The 22,505-nt window shown below is 45.2% G+C and overlaps 1 protein-coding gene across 7 annotated transcripts in view; it reads left to right on the forward strand.

Moving 5' to 3' along the window:
- IQSEC2 (IQ motif and Sec7 domain ArfGEF 2) overlaps window positions 1–22,505 on the forward strand; it is a 372,011-nt gene that overhangs the window by 251,379 nt on the left and 98,127 nt on the right. Inside the window, exon 1 of one of the 7 annotated variants that reach the window (XM_040324842.1) lies at window positions 5,084–5,414. The exons of the other annotated variants lie outside the window; for them this stretch is intronic. Coding sequence (XP_040180776.1) covers window positions 5,335–5,414 — 80 coding nt within the window. The 5' untranslated portion in view covers window positions 5,084–5,334. Of the gene's footprint in view, window positions 1–5,083; window positions 5,415–22,505 lie in introns of those variants that run through there. 7 annotated transcript variants of the gene reach the window in all.

Genomic DNA, 22,505 nt, shown 5'->3' on the forward strand with positions numbered 1-22,505 from the left:
AACGAATGCCGATCATAACGAATGCCGATCATAACGAATGCCGATCATAACGAATGCCGATCATAACGAATGCCGATCATAACGAATGCCGATCATATCGAATGCCGATCATATCGAATGAGCCGATAAACGAAAAAATTAAATGAAAACAAAACACATTTTTTGATAGTGCGCATGTCTATGAACCGCATGTGAATTGCACAGGAACTGCATCCCATTCCTATGCGATTCACATGTGATTCAGTCCGGTGCTATTTGGGTCCAGTCATTTTAATGGAGCCGCACTGGTTGCAGTTGTTTTGTACCCTGCGATCCGGTGCAGGCAGATGCACTGCGTATTTGACTCGCTTTTCAGGGTGTATTTACACCTGTGGCAGATTGCTAGGGCAGTGCGATTGGAATGTGGTGCAGCAGACGCGCACGGATCGCATCGTTTTCCGCGCCACATTTAGTGAGAACCTACAGAAATGTACAGTTACAAGTAAGTCTTGAGAAAATGCAATATTATGAATTGGTTGCAATCTAATGAGCCCTAGGTAATTGCAATAGTTGGTTAGGTGTTTCAGGATAACCTAGGATGGGGGCATGTTTCCAGGAAAGGTCCCCTCATAGGGGACTATGGCAGTTATTGATTGAAAAGAGAAGGACACAAGTGTCCAGTTTTATAACCACTGCTGGTTTTCTCTCATGTTTGGAGAGATCGGATACTGGTCTATGTAGCAAGGCTTCCCAGGGGCTCCGAGAGGTTGCTACTCGGCACTGTCCTTACAGGAATTTATTTTAAATCCATTCAGTATGTTAGTTTGTGATCAATTTTCCTAAAACTCTTCATGTTCAGCAGCAGGGGGTAACACAATGGCTCAGTGGTTAGTACTTCTGCCTTCTTAGTTCTTCTGAATTCCAACCATAACACTATCTGCCTATAGTTTGCATGTTCTCTCTGTGCTTGCATAGGTTTCCTACAAGTACTTCAGCTTCCTCCAAAGATTTGGTAGTTTAACCAACTATAACCATTCTATAACCACTTGATAAAAAATATTGTTCTTTAGCAAGGAACATACATTGCACACAAATAATTATGCTACCAATATAAGTGTGTGCTGTGAATTGCCTACACCTTCTTGCTGGAGGTTGCCATTTTGTTGAAGCCAGAGCCCCCTGAGCAGCAGAAAATATTTTGGCTGCTCACTAACCGAAAAAAAATGTAAGAAAAAAAAACCTCACTGACCGAAGAATAAATGTAAGGAAAAAATCCTCATTGACCGAAGAAAAGTAAGGAAAAAAAACCTCACTGACCGAAAAAATGTAAGAAAAAAATCTCACTGACTGACGAAAAAATGTAAGGAAAAAATCCTCACTGACTGAAGAAAAAATGGAAGAAAAAAACCTCACTGACTGAAGAAAAAAACCCACTGCCTGAAGAAAAAATGTAAGAAAAAAAAAAACCTCACTGACCGGAGAAAAAATGTAAGAAAAATACCTCACTGACGAAAAAATGTAAGGAAAAAATCCTCACGGACTGAAGAAAAAATGGAAGAAAAAAACCTCACTGCCTGAAGAAAAAATGTAAGAAAAAAAAATCCTCACTGACCGAAGAAATGTAAGAAAAAAAAATCCTCACTGACCGAAGAAAAAATGGAAGGAAAAAAATCCTCATTGACCGAAAAAATGTAAGAAAAAAAATCCTCACTGACCGAAGAAAAAATGTAAGAAAAAAAAACCTCACTGACCGGAGAAAAAATGTAAGGAAAAAATCCTCACTGACTGAAGAAAAAATGTAAGGAAAAAAAAATCCTCACGGACCGAAGAAAAAATGGAAGAAAAAAAACCTCACTGCCTGAAGAAAAAAACCCACTGCCTGAAGAAAAAATGTAAGAAAAAAAACCTCACTGACCGAAGAAATGTAAGAAAAAAAACCTCACTGACCGAAGAAATGTAAGAAAAAAAAATCCTCACTGACCGAAGAAAAAATGGAAGGAAAAAAATCCTCACTGACCGAAGAAAAAATGGAAGGAAAAAACCTCACTGACTGACGAAAAAATGTAAGGAAAAAATCCTCACTGACTGAAGAAAAAAACCCACTGCCTGAAGAAAAAATGTAAGAAAAAAAACCTCACTGACCGGAGAAAAAATGTAAGAAAAAAAATCCTCACTGACCGAAGAAAAAATGTAAGAAAAAAAATCCTCACTGACCGGAGAAAAAATGTAAGAAAAAAATACTCACTGACTGAAGAAAAAATGTAAGGAAAAAAAAATCCTCACTGACCGAAGAAAAAATGGAAGAAAAAAACCTCACTGACTGACGAAAAAATGTAAGGAAAAAATCCTCACCGACTGAAGAAAAGTAAGGAAAAAAAACCTCACTGACCGAAGAAAAGTAAGGAAAAAAAACCTCACTGACCGAAAAAATGTAAGAAAAAAAATCTCACCGACCAAAGAAAAAATGTAAGGGAAAAAAATCTTCACTGACCGAAGAAAAAATGTAAGAAAAAAAAAAAAACACTGACCGGAGAAAAAATGTAAGGAAAAAATCCTCACTGACTGAAGAAAAAATGTAAGGAAAAAAAAATCCTCACGGACCGAAGAAAAAATGTAAGAAAAAAAACCTCACTGCCTGAAGAAAAAAACCCACTGCCTGAAGAAAAAATTTAAGAAAAAAACCTCACTGACCGAAGAAATGTAAGAAAAAAAATCCTCACTGACCGAAGAAAAAATGGAAGGAAAAATCCTCACTGACTGAAGAAAAGTAAGGAAAAAAAATCCTCACTGACCGAAGAAAGAATGTTGTGCGGAAGATGTAAGAAAGGAATTTCTGGTACATCTGGCTCGCACATGTTTCCTGTGGATGAGGGCGACTCCATTGCGTCATCCTGGGAAAGCGGAGGATCTTACCAGAAAGCCCCTTTCCAGGAGAGTTTTCTTGTGGGATTTGGGATCTTTGGCTTTCCCAGAACTATTACACAGAGAGGTAAGTATCACATCTTTATTGATTTATTTATAAAAAAAAGCTTTATAATCACTTAAAAGAAGTTCTGTATTTCAGTGATATAAAATATTCCAGTTTTATAAATGGCTGACAATTACAACAGAAATGAGACATACCTGTGCCAACATCCCAATAGCTTGTAATGTATATAATCCATCAAGTGCTAAAGGGGCATGGTCACATGTCATGGACTATATACATTAAAGCTACAGTAAAACCTTGGTTTGAGAGCGTTTTGCAAAATGTTTTAATACATTTTGCCTTGATATACAAGCGATGTCTTGATATAAGAGTAGCATCATAACTGAGTATAAAATAGAAGAGAGGCGCCTCTAAGTGTACCAATATGGTTACATATAATGACGGTACAACATTTACCACCTTTCGCTACACTTAGAGGTGCCTCTCTTCTCTTTTATACCCTGTAAAAAATGCTTTGATATACAAGTGCTTTGGATTACAAGCATGTTTCTGGATGAATTCTGCTCTCAATCCAAGGTTTTACTGTATTGGGATTATATCATATCTCCTGAACCCAGTGGCTCTCCTCCAGTTTGGATCTGCTTGCCCCATGTTGGCATTGTGTCCACTGCAGCGTTCTCATTTTGCAGAATAGGGACTGGCTCTAGAGGGATTGCTTTGACACCGGGAAATTAAACTTGCCTTACTATATGTGAACTAAAAATCCCTGTTTTTATTTCAGCGTTTGCTAGAAAGGGTATAGCAGTGTGCAGAGGGTTCATCCAGAATTTCACTGGAGTGTTGGGCTTTGGAAGGGGTGGCAGCAGTTGGCTCATTGACAGACTGAGTCAGGTGCTGGTCCAGGCATCTGGGTGGATCCCGACAGTAAAGTCAGGATCGGTCAGCACCTGGAATGGCTGAGCGATGTCCGATAACAATGATTTATAGAAGTATGGCCGAAAAAGCTATAAGCCATACATCTCCTTTTCATTGGTGTGCGCAGCCTATTGCATTAAGCTCTTCACACCTTTGCGTAGGCGATTTGCGGCGTTTTGTACCGCGACAAATTGCGGTGTTTTGTACCACGATTTGCCGCGACAAAACGCATCGTTTTTAACCCAATGTTTTTTACAGGTCATTGTCGGCTATGCCGAACGCTGAAGCCGTCTGAATACGCGCGACAAAAAAGGGTCCGGGACTTGTTTGAGCGTCACGCGTTCGGCGTGGAGATGTGAACCATCTCCATAGAGATTGTTATTTCTCCCCTCCAGCGTATCTGAGCGTCGCGCTTCAGGCGTTTTGTCGCTCAGGTGTGAATGGAGCCTTAGGGTGTGCACCAAAAAGCTCAAACACACATGAGCGCCACCTGCTGTCACAGGGAGGAGGCTCTCGTGGTGGGAGACAGTTGGTTGGCAGCATATTACCCTACACCCTAAATACGAGTGTAATGTGTTCCTAAAGTTGAACCTAGCCTTTAATATTATTGGGGCATTCACGCCGGCCACTGGCTTCCCGCAACCACCCACCTGGTGCCGCCCCTGGATAATGCTAATTCACATGGGGGGATTAGGGTGTGCCCAGGTACACCTGGCACACCCTGTGCGCGTGCCTATGCTCCTTTAAATATTCACCTGCATTCTACATGCCCAATAGATATATAAACTGATTTTAGATGAATAAAATGAGTTTGTCGGCTAAATAGTACTGGAGATTTAGTTGACTAAATATGACTAAAACGAAAACGATTGCAGAAGACGCAAATGGGACTAAAACTAAAATGCCATTTTAGTCCTAAGACTAAAAATACATCGAAATTTGCTGCCAAAATGAACACAGCTTCAGGGGGCTGGACCAGGGCCATCGGGTGTAGAAAAGGTTCTAGCGTCCAGGAAGGGTAAACAATGTCCTCTCTTTGGTGTCGGTGGGAGGTCTAGTGCCTCATCGTTGATGTCAGTGGAAGGAATAGGGCCCCATTGGGGTGTGTGTTGGAGTAAGCTTGTTTCGTTTTTATTTTATTTCTATTCTTTAAGGCATCGCTAAGCGTTTTTGCTGTTTTTTTTGCCTTGCTTTTTCATGCAATGCCCCCTTTAAATATACCAGTTCAGTATTCAAACAATTTGTTAAGATCTTTGCAACAGTGTAGTGTATTCTTCCATTGACAACGTGTCTCCTCGGTGTCTGGGCCCCCCATTTAGGCCTTGAAGTTACAGGACTCTGCATGCTTGTAGAGTATTTTGGGCAGGTGCTCTCCCCACCCCCTCCCTCCCCAGACTGTGTGCTGCTTTCACTATGTGACAGGCAGCAGGAGGGGAAAGCTGGGCAGGGCTGGAGAACAGGAAGAGCCGGCAGAGGACACGGCACAAGTCTCACGCTCACATGGAGGCACTATGGTGGGGATTCTTGCTCTGCTCAATAGCTGTCAGTGCAGCTGTTATTACCTGTGGCTTTTCCTGCGCCGCCTGTCACGGTACGTCCGCAGTCTGTCACCTTCTATGTACTTTGTGTGATCTGTCTGTATTTCCCAATGATCTTCCCCTATCCTCTTCTTTCTGATATTGTCTGTTATCTGTAGATCTTGGCTCACCCGGCACCCCACACTAAACCCATTGCCACCATTGTCCCTATGCCACCATAACTTGCCCAATGCCACCCTAACTTGCCCTGTACCACCCCAACCTTTCCCATGCCACCCTAACTTGCACTATACCCCCCCAACCTGCCTTGTGCCACCCTAACTTGCCCTATACCACCCCAACCTGCCCTATGCAACCCTAACTTGCCCTATACCACCCCAAACTACCCTATATCACCCCAACATGTCCTATACCACCTTAACCTGTCCTATACCATCCCACTACACCAACCTGCCACTATACCACTCTATACTACCCTAACCTGCCACTATACTGCCCTATACTATCATTTACAGGGGCTGGTTTGGGGTGCGCCCCGTGCCCGTGCGCTGCCTGCTTGGTGCTGGGCAGCCTAGACAGAGGGGGGGGGGTGACGCCATGTTTTACCGCACCGGGTGACACCAACCCTAGTGACGCCACTGGCCACGCTCCTTAGACCCTTTCACCTGTTCTCTCTCTGCTTGTTGTGTTCACAGCCCTTCGTTTTCCCTTTAAACGTAGAATTGGATTTCAAATCTTGATGAGTGCATGGCGCACGGGCCGGTGCGTCACTTCTGCCCATGATCTGGGAACCCCTGTACTGTAATGCTGGCGTGAAGTACTGTTTTTCCATAGATCTACTGCACGCTCATTGGGATATGTCATATTTAAAAAAAATGCTTGATGTTAAAAAAAAACAAAAAAAAAACACTAAACTATACAATGTGTATAGCCCAACTTTATTTTTTATGTTTGCAAAAAGAGAAAGTTTTAAAGTGCATTTCCTCCTTTGCACCCCCCCCCCCCCCCCAATAGGTTCCCATTCAAACTGCATGCCCAAAGGTTGCGTTAAAAAATCTTGCCTTTTTATTGTTTTCCTTATAAAGGTTTACAAGGTATTCTGAGCATTATAAAGTGCAATTAGAGGGACGGTTCTTGTTGTGAAAGTGCATTAGGATACAATGTACCATCTATCTATTGAGATCTTTTGTAATGATTTTTTACTTCTGTCGCTGACTCCGCTGGAGGGATTTTCTTTCACTTTTCACTCCCATGCAAGAAATAAGCGCTGCGGCTGTCACTGATGCAAAAATCATCGCTGGACTCCAGGACAGGTAAGTGTCCATTTATTAAAAGCCAGCAGCTGCAGTATGTGTAGCTGCTGGTCTTGAATTTTTTTAGTTTTTTTGGGGGGGGGGGGGGGGGGGCGGAACACGCTTTAACTGGTTTAAACCATTTTTAAGAAAGGAGGTGTCCTGCTGCAATGAATGGAGTGGCAATCTCAGCCTGGACTCTGATCAGGCCACGCCCCCAATGTGTTTCACTCCGCCCCCATGTGTCCCTGGTGATCTCCCTGCACTTCCTGCCCTGGAGCTGCACAAGGAAGTGAGAGGAGATCTCTTGGAAGTTCTAGGGAATTTCATTGGAGGAGTTTCTATCGCCTTCTGTTTATATTCACACCTGAAAGTCTTCATTTGATTATATGGAACCAAAAAAGAGTTGTCAGCAGGATCTTGGAGGAGTTCCGTCCCGGCGACACTGTGCGTGAGAAACTTATATAGCGCAACATATGCGATTGAACATTGTATATTGGAAGATCTGATGAATAGTATTATTGGCTCAGTGATTGGTGTTGCCTGGACTGGAATTGCTCTCATTGACCTTTCTCATTCATCTACTCTCTGCTCCGTCTTTGTGTCCTCTCTCTGCCCTCTACGTGGCATTTGTTTTTTTTTGTTTTTTTACATTTGGTGTTTGATACCACTTTGCCAACACAATTTGGAGGCTGATGCATCTTTTTGCTTGGCTGTCATGTTGATCTCCTGGTTTCAGTACTTGGATCCAGGGCGGATTTGATTTAAATCAAGTCGCTTTCAATCACTAGACAAAAAAGCTTGATTTAAATCATCATTTTTACAGACCAACTGTCATCTCTGTCCCGCAGCGGCTCCTCCTCTGAGCCGCTGTTGACTCACCGATAGTCCCATTCACTTTAATGGGACGGCTGGTGATGTGACACAACAAGGTGAGGGATGTGGCAACAGCAGGAGAGTGGATGCCCGCTAACAGGCGCTGCCATGATGGACCTGAAGTGACATGTGCTCTTTAAATGTAAACAAAATGGAGGTTTCCTATTTAGAATAAAAAGCTGTCAGGTTAGTAAAACGGTGATATCCGAATCGATTCAATCATACAGTTTGTAATGTACATAGATTTTCAAAACAATGCGATAAAGGAATATTCCTGAACTTTGTTTTATCTCCTGGTTACTGTGACATTGTGTGAATGCATCAATACAGTGCGTATTATCTCAGCTTGCAGAGCTTGGGTTCATTGAATGAGTTTTTTTTTTAAATCAGATACTTTTTTTATTGGATTTCCGACATACAAAACACATACTTACTTTTTTTTTTTTAAATACGTTACAAAATATTACATGGTATATTGCACAACAAATTTTACATATCTTCAAAATCACATATACATCCATATAGCATCTCTATTTTCTTCATTGAATGAGTTTACCAAAAATGTAAATATTGCAGAATATACAGCCTCATGGTACATAACTAAGCTCCATTTCATGCTGAATAAACACAATTTTTAGTGTATCTTAAATAGAAAACTATCTTTAAGGCCCCTTTCACACGGGGCGAATCAGTAATGATCCGCCCCGTGTACCTCCGCTTGCTCAGCGGGGGTCGCTCCGTTGATCCCCGCTGAGCCGGCGGATGACAGGGAGGTCCCCGCCCTGTCATGTGGTGGTGTGTCCTAGGACCTCATACTAAATGGGGAAACTTGTAGCCTTCTCTGGGATAAAGGAACAGCAATTGGGACTGGTTGCTCTTCTTTCCTTCTTCATACATCGCACTCGGCGTGTTCCCTTTGGTCCCCCCCATGTCTTCCCTGGCTCTTCTCTCTCTGCCTCTTCTCTCTCTGCCTCTTCTGTCCCCCCATGTCTTCCCTGGCTCTTCTCTCTCTGCCTCTTCTGTCCCCCCATGTCTTCCCTGGCTCTTCTCTCTCTGCCTCTTCTGTCCCCCCATGTCTTCCCTGGCTCTTCTCTCTCTGCCTCTTCTGTCCCCCCATGTCTTCCCTGGCTCTTCTCTCTCTGCCTCTTCTGTCCCCCCATGTCTTCCCTGGCTCTTCTCTCTCTGCCTCTTCTGTCCCCCCATGTCTTCCCTGGGCTCTTCTCTCTCTGCCTCTTCTGTCCCCCCATGTCTTCCCTGGCTCTTCTCTCTCTGCCTCTTCTGTCCCCCCATGTCTTCCCTGGCTCTTCTCTCTCTGCCTCTTCTGTCCCCCCATGTCTTCCCTGGCTCTTCTCTCTCTGCCTCTTCTGTCCCCCCATGTCTTCCCTGGCTCTTCTCTCTCTGCCTCTTCTGTCCCCCCATGTCTTCCCTGGCTCTTCTCTCTCTGCCTCTTCTGTCCCCCCATGTCTTCCCTGGCTCTTCTCTCTCTGCCTCTTCTGTCCCCCCATGTCTTCCCTGGGCTCTTCTCTCTCTGCCTCTTCTGTCCCCCCATGTCTTCCCTGGCTCTTCTCTCTCTGCCTCTTCTGTCCCCCCATGTCTTCCCTGGCTCTTCTCTCTCTGCCTCTTCTGTCCCCCCATGTCTTCCCTGGCTCTTCTCTCTCTGCCTCTTCTGTCCCCCCATGTCTTCCCTGGCTCTTCTCTCTCTGCCTCTTCTGTCCCCCCATGTCTTCCCTGGCTCTTCTCTCTCTGCCTCTTCTGTCCCCCCATGTCTTCCCTGGCTCTTCTCTCTCTGCCTCTTCTGTCCCCCCATGTCTTCCCTGGCTCTTCTCTCTCTGCCTCTTCTGTCCCCCCATGTCTTCCCTGGCTCTTCTCTCTCTGCCTCTTCTGTCCCCCCATGTCTTCCCTGGCTCTTCTCTCTCTGCCTCTTCTGTCCCCCCATGTCTTCCCTGGCTCTTCTCTCTCTGCCTCTTCTGTCCCCCCATGTCTTCCCTGGCTCTTCTCTCTCTGCCTCTTCTGTCCCCCTATGTCTTCCCTGGCTCTTCTCTCTCTGCCTCTTCTGTCCCCCCATGTCTTCCCTGGCTCTTCTCTCTCTGCCTCTTCTGTCCCCCCATGTCTTCCCTGGCTCTTCTCTCTCTGCCTCTTCTGTCCCCCCATGTCTTCCCTGGCTCTTCTCTCTCTGCCTCTTCTGTCCCCCCATGTCTTCCCTGGCTCTTCTCTCTCTGCCTCTTCTGTCCCCCCATGTCTTCCCTGGCTCTTCTCTCTCTGCCTCTTCTGTCCCCCCATGTCTTCCCTGGCTCTTCTCTCTCTGCCTCTTCTGTCCCCCCATGTCTTCCCTGGCTCTTCTCTCTCTGCCTCTTCTGTCCCCCCATGTCTTCCCTGGCTCTTCTCTCTCTGCCTCTTCTGTCCCCCCCATGTCTTCCCTGGCTCTTCTCTCTCTGCCTCTTCGGTCCCCCCATGTCTTCCCTGGCTCTTCTCTCTCTGCCTCTTCTGTCCCCCCATGTCTTCCCGGGCTCTTCTCTCTCTGCCTCTTCTGTCCCCCCATGTCTTCCCTGGCTCTTCTCTCTCTGCCTCTTCTGTCCCCCCATGTCTTCCCTGGCTCTTCTCTCTCTGCCTCTTCTGTCCCCCCATGTCTTCCCTGGCTCTTCTCTCTCTGCCTCTTCTGTCCCCCCATGTCTTCCCTGGCTCTTCTCTCTCTGCCTCTTCTGTCCCCCCATGTCTTCCCTGGCTCTTCTCTCTCTGCCTCTTCTGTCCCCCCATGTCTTCCCTGGCTCTTCTCTCTCTGCCTCTTCTGTCCCCCCATGTCTTCCCTGGCTCTTCTCTCTCTGCCTCTTCTGTCCCCCCATGTCTTCCCTGGCTCTTCTCTCTCTGCCTCTTCTGTCCCCCCATGTCTTCCCTGGCTCTTCTCTCTCTGCCTCTTCTGTCCCCCCATGTCTTCCCTGGCTCTTCTCTCTCTGCCTCTTCTGTCCCCCCATGTCTTCCCTGGCTCTTCTCTCTCTGCCTCTTCTGTCCCCCCATGTCTTCCCTGGCTCTTCTCTCTCTGCCTCTTCTGTCCCCCCATGTCTTCCCTGGCTCTTCTCTCTCTGCCTCTTCTGTCCCCCCATGTCTTCCCTGGCTCTTCTCTCTCTGCCTCTTCTGTCCCCCCATGTCTTCCCTGGCTCTTCTCTCTCTGCCTCTTCTGTCCCCCCATGTCTTCCCTGGCTCTTCTCTCTCTGCCTCTTCTGTCCCTGGGGTCTATTGTGTTATCAGTGTAATCATGCCAACCAATTGGCCTTTAATAGGTCTCATCCTGTCCCAGAATCGGGCTGAGCTCCCAGTGGCGGGGTCTTATGTCACAGCCTACAGGATGTCATTTATATCGATAATTAGAAATGAACATGTATGGGATGGAACTAAATCCAAACCGTTCATGGGAATGAGCAGCATGCTTGAGGAGCAAACGGCCTTCCTAAGAAATGCCCATTGATGCTTTATACTGAGAGCAGTCCAAGGCACTTGGCAGCAAAACCTCTAATAAAACCAAACCTTTAATAAAGCCAAAGTATTTGGCAGAAAGAACGGGGAACCTCAGTTACACAAAGCAGCTATTCTGTAATGACAGTTGGCTAATCGGGACGTTTCCTGGCACGCCGGTGACGTGTAGCGCCATTAGTGGTAAGAGTTGTCCTCTATTTGTCCTTGTGATCACGGTCATCAGAACTGGAAGTCAGGGAACAGCCAACACTTGTCACCACAACAGAAAGGCCGGGGAAGCCTTCCCAGACTCCAACTTTCATATCGTGTGTTATGGTGAACTCATATTTAGGGTATAACATGCAACACGGGAGGTCTGCTTACCTGAATCACAGGGCTCTACTCCTCGCAGCTTTCCATATATTTCCTTTTTTTTTACCTTTTATAGCGGAGTTCCCACGAAAAAAAAAATATTAAATGCCAGCAGCTACAAATACTGCAGCTGCTGACTTATAATAAGGACACTTACCTGTCCGGGATTTCCGCGAGCCGAGCAATCACTCGTCTCTCAGCTGCCCCCACCGCCATCCTCGGTGAGGGAATCAGGAAGTAAAGCGTTGCGGCTTCACTGCCCGGTTCCCTACTGTGCATGCTCCTGGGACCTGTGCGTTTCCCAGAAGACAGCGGGGGGGGAGGGGTGTGACTATTCCTGGAAGTGGGTGCAAATGCCTGTATTATACAGGTATCTGCAGCCCCCTCCCCCTGGAAGGTAAAAAATGTGACACCGGAGGGGGGGAGGGTTCTGAAAAGCGGAGGTTCACTTTCTGTGTGGATCTCCGCTTTAAAATGCATTCTCTGCATTTAGGTTAAGCTACTTGCCGGTTGGCGCGGCTGCGCGAATCGCCGTCTGCACTTTAAAAAGGCTGTAGCAGGCGCGTGCCCCCGAAGCCGTGATGACCACCCGTGATCGCGCCTCACAGAGACATAACGGGGATCTGTCAATGTAAACAGACAGATCCTCGTTCTGTCAGGGAAGTAGAGAGAGATCTGCTGTTCCTAGTGATCAGGAACAGCGATTGCTCTGCCAGTCCCCTCCCCCCACAGTTTGAAACGCCTTCCTAGGACCCATTTAACCCCTTGATTGCCCCCTAGTGTTTACCCATTTCCTGTCAGTGACATTTATACAGTAATCAGCTGTATAGATGTCGGTGGTCCCAAAAAAGTGTCCGATGTGTCTGCCGCAAAGTGTCAGCCCCGCTAAAAATCGCAGATCACTGCCATTAGTTGTAAAAAATAAATGCCATAAATCTATCCCCTATGTTGTAAACGCTATAACTTTTGCGCAAACCAATCAGTTCACGCTTATTGCGTTTTTTTTTATTTATTTTTTTACCAGAAATATGTAGAAGAATACATTTTGGCCTAAACTGATGAAGAAATTCATTTTTTGGGGAATATTTATTATAGCAAAAATATTGCTTTTTCCCCCAAAATGTCGGTCTTTTTTTGTTTTATAGCACAAAAAAAAAAAACGCAGAGGTGATCAAATACCACCAGAAGAAACCTCTATTTGTGGGAAATTTTTAAGAAAAAAATACATACATTTTGTTAGTGTACAGCGTCGCATGACCGTGCAAATGTCAGTTAACTACTTAAGGACCGCCTCCTGCACATATACGTCGGCAGAATGGCACGGCTGGGCACACGTACATACAGATACGTCCTGTACTAGTACCCAGCCATAGGTCACGGGCACGCGCCAGCGGCGCGCTCCCGCGACCCAGTCCGAAGCGCCACTGGAGTCCTGCGATCGGTCCCCGGACCTGAAGAACGGGGACAGCTGTGTGTAAACACGGCTTCCCCGTTCTTCACTGTGGCGGCTGCATCGATCATGTCATCCCTTTTATAGGGGGACACAATCGATGACGTCTCACCTACAGCCACACCCCCCTACAGTTGTAAACACACTTCAGGTCACAAATAACCCCTTCAGCGCCCCCTGTGGTTAACTCCCAAACTGAAGTTGTCATTTTCACAATAAACAATGCATTTTTTGCTGTAAAAATGACAATAGGTCCCAAAAATGTGTCAAAATTGTCTGAAGTGTCCGCCATAATGTCGCAGTCACGAAAAAAAACGCTGATCGCTGCCATTAGTAGTAAAAAAAAAAAAGAAAAATGCAATAAAACTATCCCTTATTTTGTAAACACTATAAATTTTACCAATTTTTACCAAAAATAGGTAGAATAATACGTATCGGCCTAAAATGAGGACATTTTTTTTTATATATTTTTGGGGGATATTTATTACAGCAAAAAGTAAAAAAAAATTGCATTTTTTTCAAAATTATCGCTCTATTTTTGTTTATAGCGCTAAAAATAAAAACCGCAGAGGTGATCAATCACCACCAAAAGAAAGCTCTATTCGTGGGGAAAAAAGGACGCCAATTTTGTTTGGGAGCCATGTCGCACAACAGCGCAATTGTCAGTTAAAGCGACGCAGTGCCGAATCGCAAAAAGGGGCAAGGTCCTTTAGCTGCATTTTGGTCCGGGTCTTAAGTGGTTAAAGCGACACATGGCAAAAAATGGCTTTGTCATTAAGGGGGTATATCCTTCCAACCCTTAAGTGGACTGCTTGTTCTACCAATTCCCATCCCTAAACACTTACCTGAGTCCCATCAGCGCTCCAACATGGCTCCCCTCACTTCCTGCATTCACTGGAGACGCTGAGCCATGGGCTGCTGCTGCTGCTGGAAGTCAGACTCCTTTGAGGTGAGTTTGAGTTGCATAATTCTGGATAAAATGAGCATCGTGTTTTTTTTTTTTTCCCCTTAGAATAAAGATCACGATTCTTGCGGCGTAACTTCACTTTTCACATTATACAAAAAATATGAGCCAACTAAGTTTTTTTTTTTTTATTTTTTTTTTAATTAGTGTATTTTTTCCCCCCAAAAAATGCTTTTGAAAGACCGCTGTGCAAATACAGTGTGACATAAAATATTTTATTCTCTAGGGTCTCTGTTATTGTTTTAACAAGCAATGCTAATGGAGGTCTATGGACACACACAGCCCTGCTCGGTAGCATGAATAAGGGTGCTTCTTTGGCACCCAGCTTGCTAAGAGAGCATCTGGAGGAGAGAACAGCGCCAGCAGAAGACTGCTAGAATAGGAGCTAAGGGACCCCTCTGTGCAATATCCTTGCACAGAGCAGGCATTTGTAACATCTTTTTGCATTTATTTTTATTTTTTTAAATTGCCTTTAGTTTCACTTTAATTTGGCGTGATTGTGCCCACACAGCCATGTCATCCATTCATAGAACCTGTGAGTCATACTCGTGGGCCATTGAATAATTCCTCCAGCTCCATAAACAAAGGTCTGGGGCTGGAAGAATAGTCTGCAGGAGCCTGTGCATTGTCCCTTGTGATGCACTGATTGCGGGTGCAATCCTTTGAAGGCTTCAGTGCAAAAGATTAATAAATGCACATTATTTCTTTTTTGCAATATGGGTGTATTTTTATTTGCTTCTTCAAAAAAAAAATGAAGTGACTTTAAAAGCCAGTTCACACAGGGGCGGCATGACATTGGGGGTGACTTGAGAGGCGACTTGCAAAATGACTTCTGTATTGAAGTCAATGCAAGTCGCCCCCAAAGTCGTACAAGAACCTTATTCTAAATTGGAGCGACTTGCGTCGCTCTTATTAGAACGGTTCTATTGAATAGAGTGGAGTGCGACTTGTCAGACGGCTGTGACGCCTGAAGAGTTGCCCCTTTGTGAACCGGCTCTAAAGGGGTTGTAAAGGTTTTTTGTTTTTTTTTCTAAATTGGTTTCTTTAAGCTAGTGCATTGTTGGTTCACTTACCTTTTCCTTCGATTCCCCTTCTAAATGATTTTTTTCTTTGTCTGAATTTCTCACTTCCTGTTCCTCCTCAGTAAGCTTTCCACCATCATCCGAGCCGTTCTGGCTGGTGGTTATTGAGCATGCTCTCCCCCCTCCCTTGTGTTCACAGCGTCTCCCCGTAGGGATGTAGTCCCAAGGGAGGGGGGCGAGAACACTGACTAACCCCCAGCCAGAACGGCTCGGAAGATGGGGGCAAGCTTACTAAGGAGGAGCAGGAAGTGAGAAATTCAGACAAAGAAAAAAAAACATTTTGAAGGGAAATCGAAGGAAAAGGTAAGTGAACCAACAATGCAGTAGCTTTAAGAGTTCCCCTCGTCCCCTCATGTGTCTATAGGGCAGGAAGTGAGGGAAAAACTCCCTAATAGAACACAGAAAAAAAAAAAAAAAACGATTTAGAGTGGAACTTAAACCATTTATTTATATATACTGTATATGTATATGTATATGTATGTATGTATGTATATATATATATATATATATATATATATATATATATATATTTAATAGAATAGAATCTTTTATTCACCTAGAGCGGTGGTAGACAAGCTGGCTCCCTCTAGCTGTTGAACTACATTTCCCATGATGCATTGCAAGGCTGGCAGTTACAATTATTCCTAGAGGCATGATGGGACTTATAGTTCTGCAACAGCTGGAGGCCCCCAGGTTGCCTATCCCTAGAGGGTTGGGTGAAAGAAAATCAGTGTAGTTCATGCATTACTTTGGTCCAACTTTCATGCAACTTGAAGACCACAGACTTCAATGTTAACCCTCAGAAGTTGCATGAAAGTCGTACCTGAATGTTATACAATGCAACTTGTGGGCAACAGTTGTCCATCATTGGTCAAAGCTAAAGTCACATCCAAGTTGCACCCATACAAACTTGCATCAAAGTTGCACTCCGAAGTCGGCGTACAAGTGTGAATGAAGCCTTAGGCGCCTTTCACACTTGTGTGACTTGGGACTGCAAAGTCGCATAAGTCGTACCTTCTGATTTCCAATGAGTACCATTCATATCTGTGCAACTTCAACTTGCACCGACTTCAATGTAGTCCCTGTAGTACTTTGGTCTGAATTTGATGCTAATTGACACAAGTTTACACAGGCATTCCCTGAAATCGTGGCAAAATCCTGCGACTTTGAAGTTGTGGTAGTGTGAAAGGGGCCTTAAAAGTTGCATGATTTTGCCTCCATTTCAGGCTGTGACTCTGTAAACTTGGTCTATGGACCTCAATTTGCATGAAAGTCTGACCAAAGTAGTACAGGGACTACTTTGAAGTCGCACAGATATGAATGGTACTCATTGGACATCATGGGGAACGACTTTGACTTTGCAGTCCCAAGTCGCAACACAAGCATGAATAGAGCCTTGGACCCCTTTCACACTGCTGCGACTTGAAAGTTGAGCGATTTTTGCCGTGATTTCAGGAATGCCTGTGTAAACTTGGTCTATGGACCTCAACTCGCATCACAGTCAGACCATAGTAGTACAGGGACTACTTTGAAGTCACACAGATATTGTTCTCATTGGGAATCATGGGGTACGACTTTTCATGCGACTCTGTCCAAAGTCACAGGAAAAGTCACACAAGTGTGAAAGGGACCTTACAGGGGCACCTGCCCGGTGTTGTAACCCCCCTCCACTTTAACCATTTCCTGCTGTATCCAAAGAGGGTGTGCTCTTGTGACTCATACGGTGCCCAGCAGATAAATCCATACAGGTCCATTAGAGTTATTGACTAGATGTAGAGCTGATCTATATTTAGAAGAATTCTGTGCGGTTTTCCTAGTAAAGGAAGTAATACATAATCCTCCCTGTGGAATGGAGAAATAATAGATTATATAAACTGCTCCCATTACCAATGCATTGGATGTGGGCTCCATAGGATTCCATTGATTGGGGACATCGGGAATGCTCCGCAGGAAGCCCATTGCTGGGGTGGACTTTGGATTACAGGTGAAACCTGGAAAAAAATAAGTTTTTTATTTTTTCTTTGCTTTACTGAGGGCCAAGAAAAAACATTGTGTGTGGTCCTGTTGGGGTCAGCGTGGTCCTGTTGGGGGTCAGTGTGGTCCTGTTGGGGGTCAGCGTGGTCCTGTTGGGGGTCAGCGTGGTCCTGTTGGGGGTCAGTGTGGTCCTGTTGGGGGTCAGTGTGGTCCTGTTGGGGTCAGCGTGGTCCTGTTGGGGGTCAGTGTGGTCCTGTTGGTGCCAGCGTGGTCCTGTTGGTGCCAGTGTGGTCCTGTTGGGGTCAGCGTGGTCCTGTTGGGGTCAGCGTGGTCCTGTTGGGGGTCAGCGTGGTCCTGTTGGGGGTCAGCGTGGTCCTGTTGGGGGTCAGCGTGGTCCTGTTGGGGGTCAGCGTGATCCTGTTGGGGGTCAGTGTGGTCCTGTTGGGGGTCAGCGTGGTCCTGTTGGGGGTCAGCGTGGTCCTGTTGGGGGTCAGCGTGGTCCTGTTGGGGGTCAGTGTGTTCCTGTTGGGGGTCAGTGTGGTCCTGTTGGGGGTCAGTGTGGTCCTGTTGGGGGTCAGTGTGGTCCTGTTGGGGGTCAGTGTGGTCCTGTTGGGGTCAGCGTGGTCCTGTTGGGGGTCAGCGTGGTCCTGTTGGGGTCAGTGTGGTCCTGTTGGGGGTCAGCGTGGTCCTGTTGGGGGTCAGCGTGGTCCTGTTGGGGGTCAGCGTGGTCCTGTTGGGGGTCAGTGTGTTCCTGTTGGGGGTCAGTGTGGTCCTGTTGGGGGTCAGTGTGGTCCTGTTGGGGGTCAGTGTGGTCCTGTTGGGGGTCAGTGTGGTCCTGTTGGGGTCAGCGTGGTCCTGTTGGGGGTCAGCGTGGTCCTGTTGGGGTCAGTGTGGTCCTGTTGGGGGTCAGCGTGGTCCTGTTGGGGGTCAGCGTGGTCCTGTTGGGGGTCAGCGTGGTCCTGTTGGTTCAGGTCAATGAAACCTCCGGGGGGAGATCTGTGACGGCCGCCTTCTCTCCAATCATAATGTGCCGTTCTGCCCGCCTAAGGCACTCATTACACAGCTTGTTGGGAAATGTCTGGAAAGGAGCCAATCCTTGTGGCTTCTGTTTGTTCTCAGGAAGACATCTGCCCTTTTTTCTGCCCACCATTACTGCTAATTGTCAAAACGGAAGTTTAGTCTTTTTATCTTTGCCTTTCCCTCATCAACATGCTAATATCATTTTTAAATAAAAGCCTTTTAATTTCTATTGGATTTTTTATTTTTTTCTATCATGACTGGGTCTCTGTACTTCTCTAAGAAATGCAGGCAGATCATGGCTGGGGGTAGAGGCTGTATGTAGCTTTCTCAATACTGCAGATCATCCCAGACAATGTCCATGTGTGATGCTGAGCCCCCATGGTTGAAAAAACTGCAAGACAGAAGGTATGGATGGAATTCATCTTTAACCTCTTAAACTCATATGAAAACGGTGTTCAAACCACACATGTGAGGTATCGCTGCGAACGTTAGAGGGAGAGCAATAATTTTGGCCCTAGACCTCTTCTCCAACTAAAAAGATGTAACCTGTAAAAATAATTAAAGCGTCACCTATGGGGATTTTTAAGTAGCGAAGTTTGGCGCCATTCCACAAGCGTGTGCAATTTTGAAGGGTGACATGTTGGGTATCTATCGACTTGGCGTAACTTCATCTTTCATATTATACAAAAACATTGGGCTAACTTTAATTTTTTTTTTTTTTTTTTAAAGCACAAAACCGCTTAATTTCCCCAAAAAACGTGTTTGAAAAATTGCTGTGCAAATACCGTGCGCGATAAAAAGTTGCAACGATCGCCATTGTATTCTCTAGGGTCTTTGCTAAAAAAGCATATATAATGTTTTGGGGTTCTATGTAATTTTCTAGCAAATAAATGATGATTTTTACATGTAGGAGAGGAATGTTAGAATTGGCCTGGGTGTTCCAGAACGCCTGATGGTGCTCCCTGCATGTCGGGCCTCTGTATGTGGCCACGCTGTGTAAAAGTCTCACACATGTGGTATCGCCATACTCGGGAGGAATAGCAGAATGTGTTTTGGGGTGTAATTTGTGGTATGCATTTGCTGTGTGTGAGAAATAACCTGCGAATATGACAAATTTGTGAAAAAAAAAAAAAAAAATCTTGAAAGAATTGTGGGAAAAAATTACAACTTCAAAAAACTCACCATGCCTCTTTCTAAATACCTAGCATAGGTGTGCGCAGCCTAATGCATTAGGGTGTGCACCCCAAAACGCAAACACTCATGCGTGTGTGTGTGTATGTGTATATATATATATATATATATACACACACACACACACACACTCTGAATATATTTAATAATTTTACAATTTAGTAGGGTAGTGGACAGTGTTAGTAGTTTTTTTATTTTTATTTAATTTTTTGTATTTTTTACAAGTTTATTTATATTTTTTATTATTTTGATTTTTTTTTTAGAAGCTTTAGTGAAATATCAGCAGGGGGAATCTGTGCTAAACAGGGTCATTAGGGTGTGCCCAGGCACACCCTGCGCACGCCTATTATACCTTGGAATGTCTTCTTACCAAAAAGGGGGTCATTTGGGGGGTATTTGTACTTTTCTGGCATGTTAGGGTCTCAAGAAATGAGATAGGCCGTCAGTACATCAGGTGTGATCAATTTTCAGATATTGGCACCATAGCTTGTGGACTCTAACTTTCACAAAGACCAAATAATATCCACCAATTTGCTAAATTTTATAACAGAAACAAAGGAAAATTTTTTTTTTACAGAATTTTCAGTCTTTTTTCTTTTATAGCGCAAAAAAAAAAAAACGGTGATTAAATACCACCAAAACAAAGCTCTATTTGTGGGGAAAAAAGGACAAAAATATAGTTTGGGTACAGTGTTGTGTGACTGAGTAATTGTCATTCAAAATGTGAGAGCAAGCTGAAAGCTGAAAATTGGTCTGGTTATTAAGGGGGTTTAAGTGCCCAGTGGTCAAGTGGTTAAGCCTAGGTTTACACTTGTGCTAACATAGACATTGCATGTGATTCGCACCACATTGCTGTGCAGATCACATGCGATGTCTGTGTGATGCAAATTCAACCATACAGATGTATGGCTGAACTCTCATTGCATCGCATTTGAACGAAAATGTAATCGGATCGCGTAGGTGTTGACACCCCTGTGAGACGATTCCCATACCATTTGACAGTTCGCACTGTGAACCGATCTGGGGGGTGTCATTAACTTTACATTGACACCCGCACTGGAATCACACTAGTTCCCACATCGAATCAGTGTGAACCTAGGCTTAAACCACCTGGGCCTTATGGTTCCTAGTCACCTCAAAGCCACCTGGGCCTTATGGTCCCTAGGCACCTCAACGCCACCTGGGCCTTATGGTCCCTAGGCACCTCAACGCCACCTGGGCCTTATGGTCCCTAGGCACCTCAACGCCACCTGGGCCTTATGGTCCCTAGGCACCTCAACGCCACCTGGGCCTTATGGTCCCTAGGCACCTCAACGCCACCTGGGCCTTATGGTTCTCATCCACCTCCTGTCGATATCTGCTGAATCGAATACTCTGTGCTGGTTCCCACAATCCATATTAGTAAAAAGTGTCTGCCATAGCAGGGAGCAGAGGATTTTGCGGCAATGATGCACCAGATCAAGTGAGGCCTTCAAAGACTTCTCAAAACCGTGTGACAAATATGAAATTTGCCATTGCTGAAAATGCTAGTTGCCTGGTGTTCTCTGGCTTCAGTACATTTGTAGTACCTAAACTTGAACAAGCAGACTAGAAGGTCATAGTGAAGTTAGAGCTTCTCTGCATCTAGTGCACTGTCCCATTGAAGCCAGTGGATTAGCATAACAGCCAGGAAATGTGATCTCCAGAAGCAGGTATCGGCAGTGGCGGCCTTCATATTCTCTTGGCTCCAAACTACCCATTGATACGAAGGTCAGTTGGTTCTGAAGATGTGATCTGTGCACTGACAGGGCTTGGGTCATTTGGTGGCAGTGGCTGGTTGGGGAGTAGCAGATTGGTCTGGGTGGTCAGAAGAGGGTCATTGGCTGTCGTAACAGATTTCCTAATCACATTTCTTCCCATAAGCACCTATCTGGCAGACTCAGACTGCAGGCATGAAATCCTAGGACTGTCATCTCATACCTGAGGATTCCCTTTTAGATGTTTTTCCTGTTGCAGAGATGGCGTTATCAGTAATCTGTGCATGCAGGTCATGTAGTCACATGATACAGATCCCTCTTAGATAAGCACTGTCACCGCCTTAATCTTATACTGGCTCTGTGCCCGTGTCACCTTTGTCACACTCCTCCTTTTACAAGCATTCTGTGATGGAATGTCACCAACTGCAAGCAAAGCACCTTGAGAGTAGATCACCCCATGCAAAGCCGTACCTATACAGGAGGGGAGGGGGGAGGGGGGTGATTAGCTGTCAAGGGCCCGTGTAGCTGTTTGGGAATTTGACGGCTCCTGTGTATTTCCCCTCTTTCCTTAGAACTTCTAGGACAAATCAAAGCAATTTTGATTTCTTAATGTGACCATGTGCCACTGCTACTTTTACAGGGTAATATCTGGGTTTGTAAAGGCATTTGGTGCACACAACATGCATATACTGAATATACTTTGTGGTTATTGAGGAATATATTTCTATGAAACTTTGTGCCCAGAGTTTATCTATACTGGCAGATATTCTTGTTACCTTCTTAATCCCTAGCTATGGTTGCTTCACAAGGCACTGCCCTGGACTGCCACTTTTTGCGATTAGGCACTGCTTTGCTTTAACTGACAATTGCGCGGTCGTGCATCGTGGCTCCCAAACAAGATTGGCTTTTCCCCACAAATAGAGCTTTCTTTTGGTGGTATTTGATCACCTCTGCGGTTTTTATTTTTTGCGCTATAAACAAAAATACAGCGACAATTTTGAAAAAAATGCAATATTTTTTACTTTTTGCTGTAATAAATATCCCCCAAAAACATATATAAAAAATGTTTTTTCCTCAGTTTAGGCTGATATGTATTATTCTACCTATTTTTGGTAAAAAAAATCGTAATAAGCGTTTATGGATTGGTTTGCGCAAAATTTATAGCGTTTACAAAATAGGGGATATTTTTATTGCATTTTTATTAAATTTTTTTTTTTTTTACTACTAATGGCGGCGATCAGCGATTTTTTTCGTGACTGCGACATTATGGCGGACACTTCGGACAATTTTGACACATTTTTGGGACCATTGTCATTTTCACAGCAAAAAATGCATTTAAATTGCATTGGTTATTGTGAAAATGACAGTTGCAGTTTGGGAGTTAACCACAGGGGGCGCTGAACGTGTTAGGCTTCACCTAGTGTGTGTTTACAACTGTAGGGGGGTGTGGCTGTAGGTCTGATGTCATCGATTGTGTCTCCCTATAAAAGTGATCACTCGATCTATACGCCGCCACAGTGAAGCACGGGGAAGCCGTGTTTACATACGGCTCTCCCCGTTCTTCAGCTCCGGGGAGCGATCGCGACGGAGCGGCTATAAACGAATAGCCGAGCCGTCGTCCCAGATCGCTCCCGAGGTAAGCCGCCCGCAGCGGAAGGGGTCCCGATCGGACCCCCGACCCGCGGAAAGGCAAGGACGTATATATACGCCCATCTGCCTGTCCGTGCCATTTTGCGGACG

This window comes from Rana temporaria, chromosome 9, assembly GCF_905171775.1.
Source record: "Rana temporaria chromosome 9, aRanTem1.1, whole genome shotgun sequence".
NCBI classification, from domain to species: domain Eukaryota; kingdom Metazoa; phylum Chordata; class Amphibia; order Anura; family Ranidae; genus Rana; species Rana temporaria.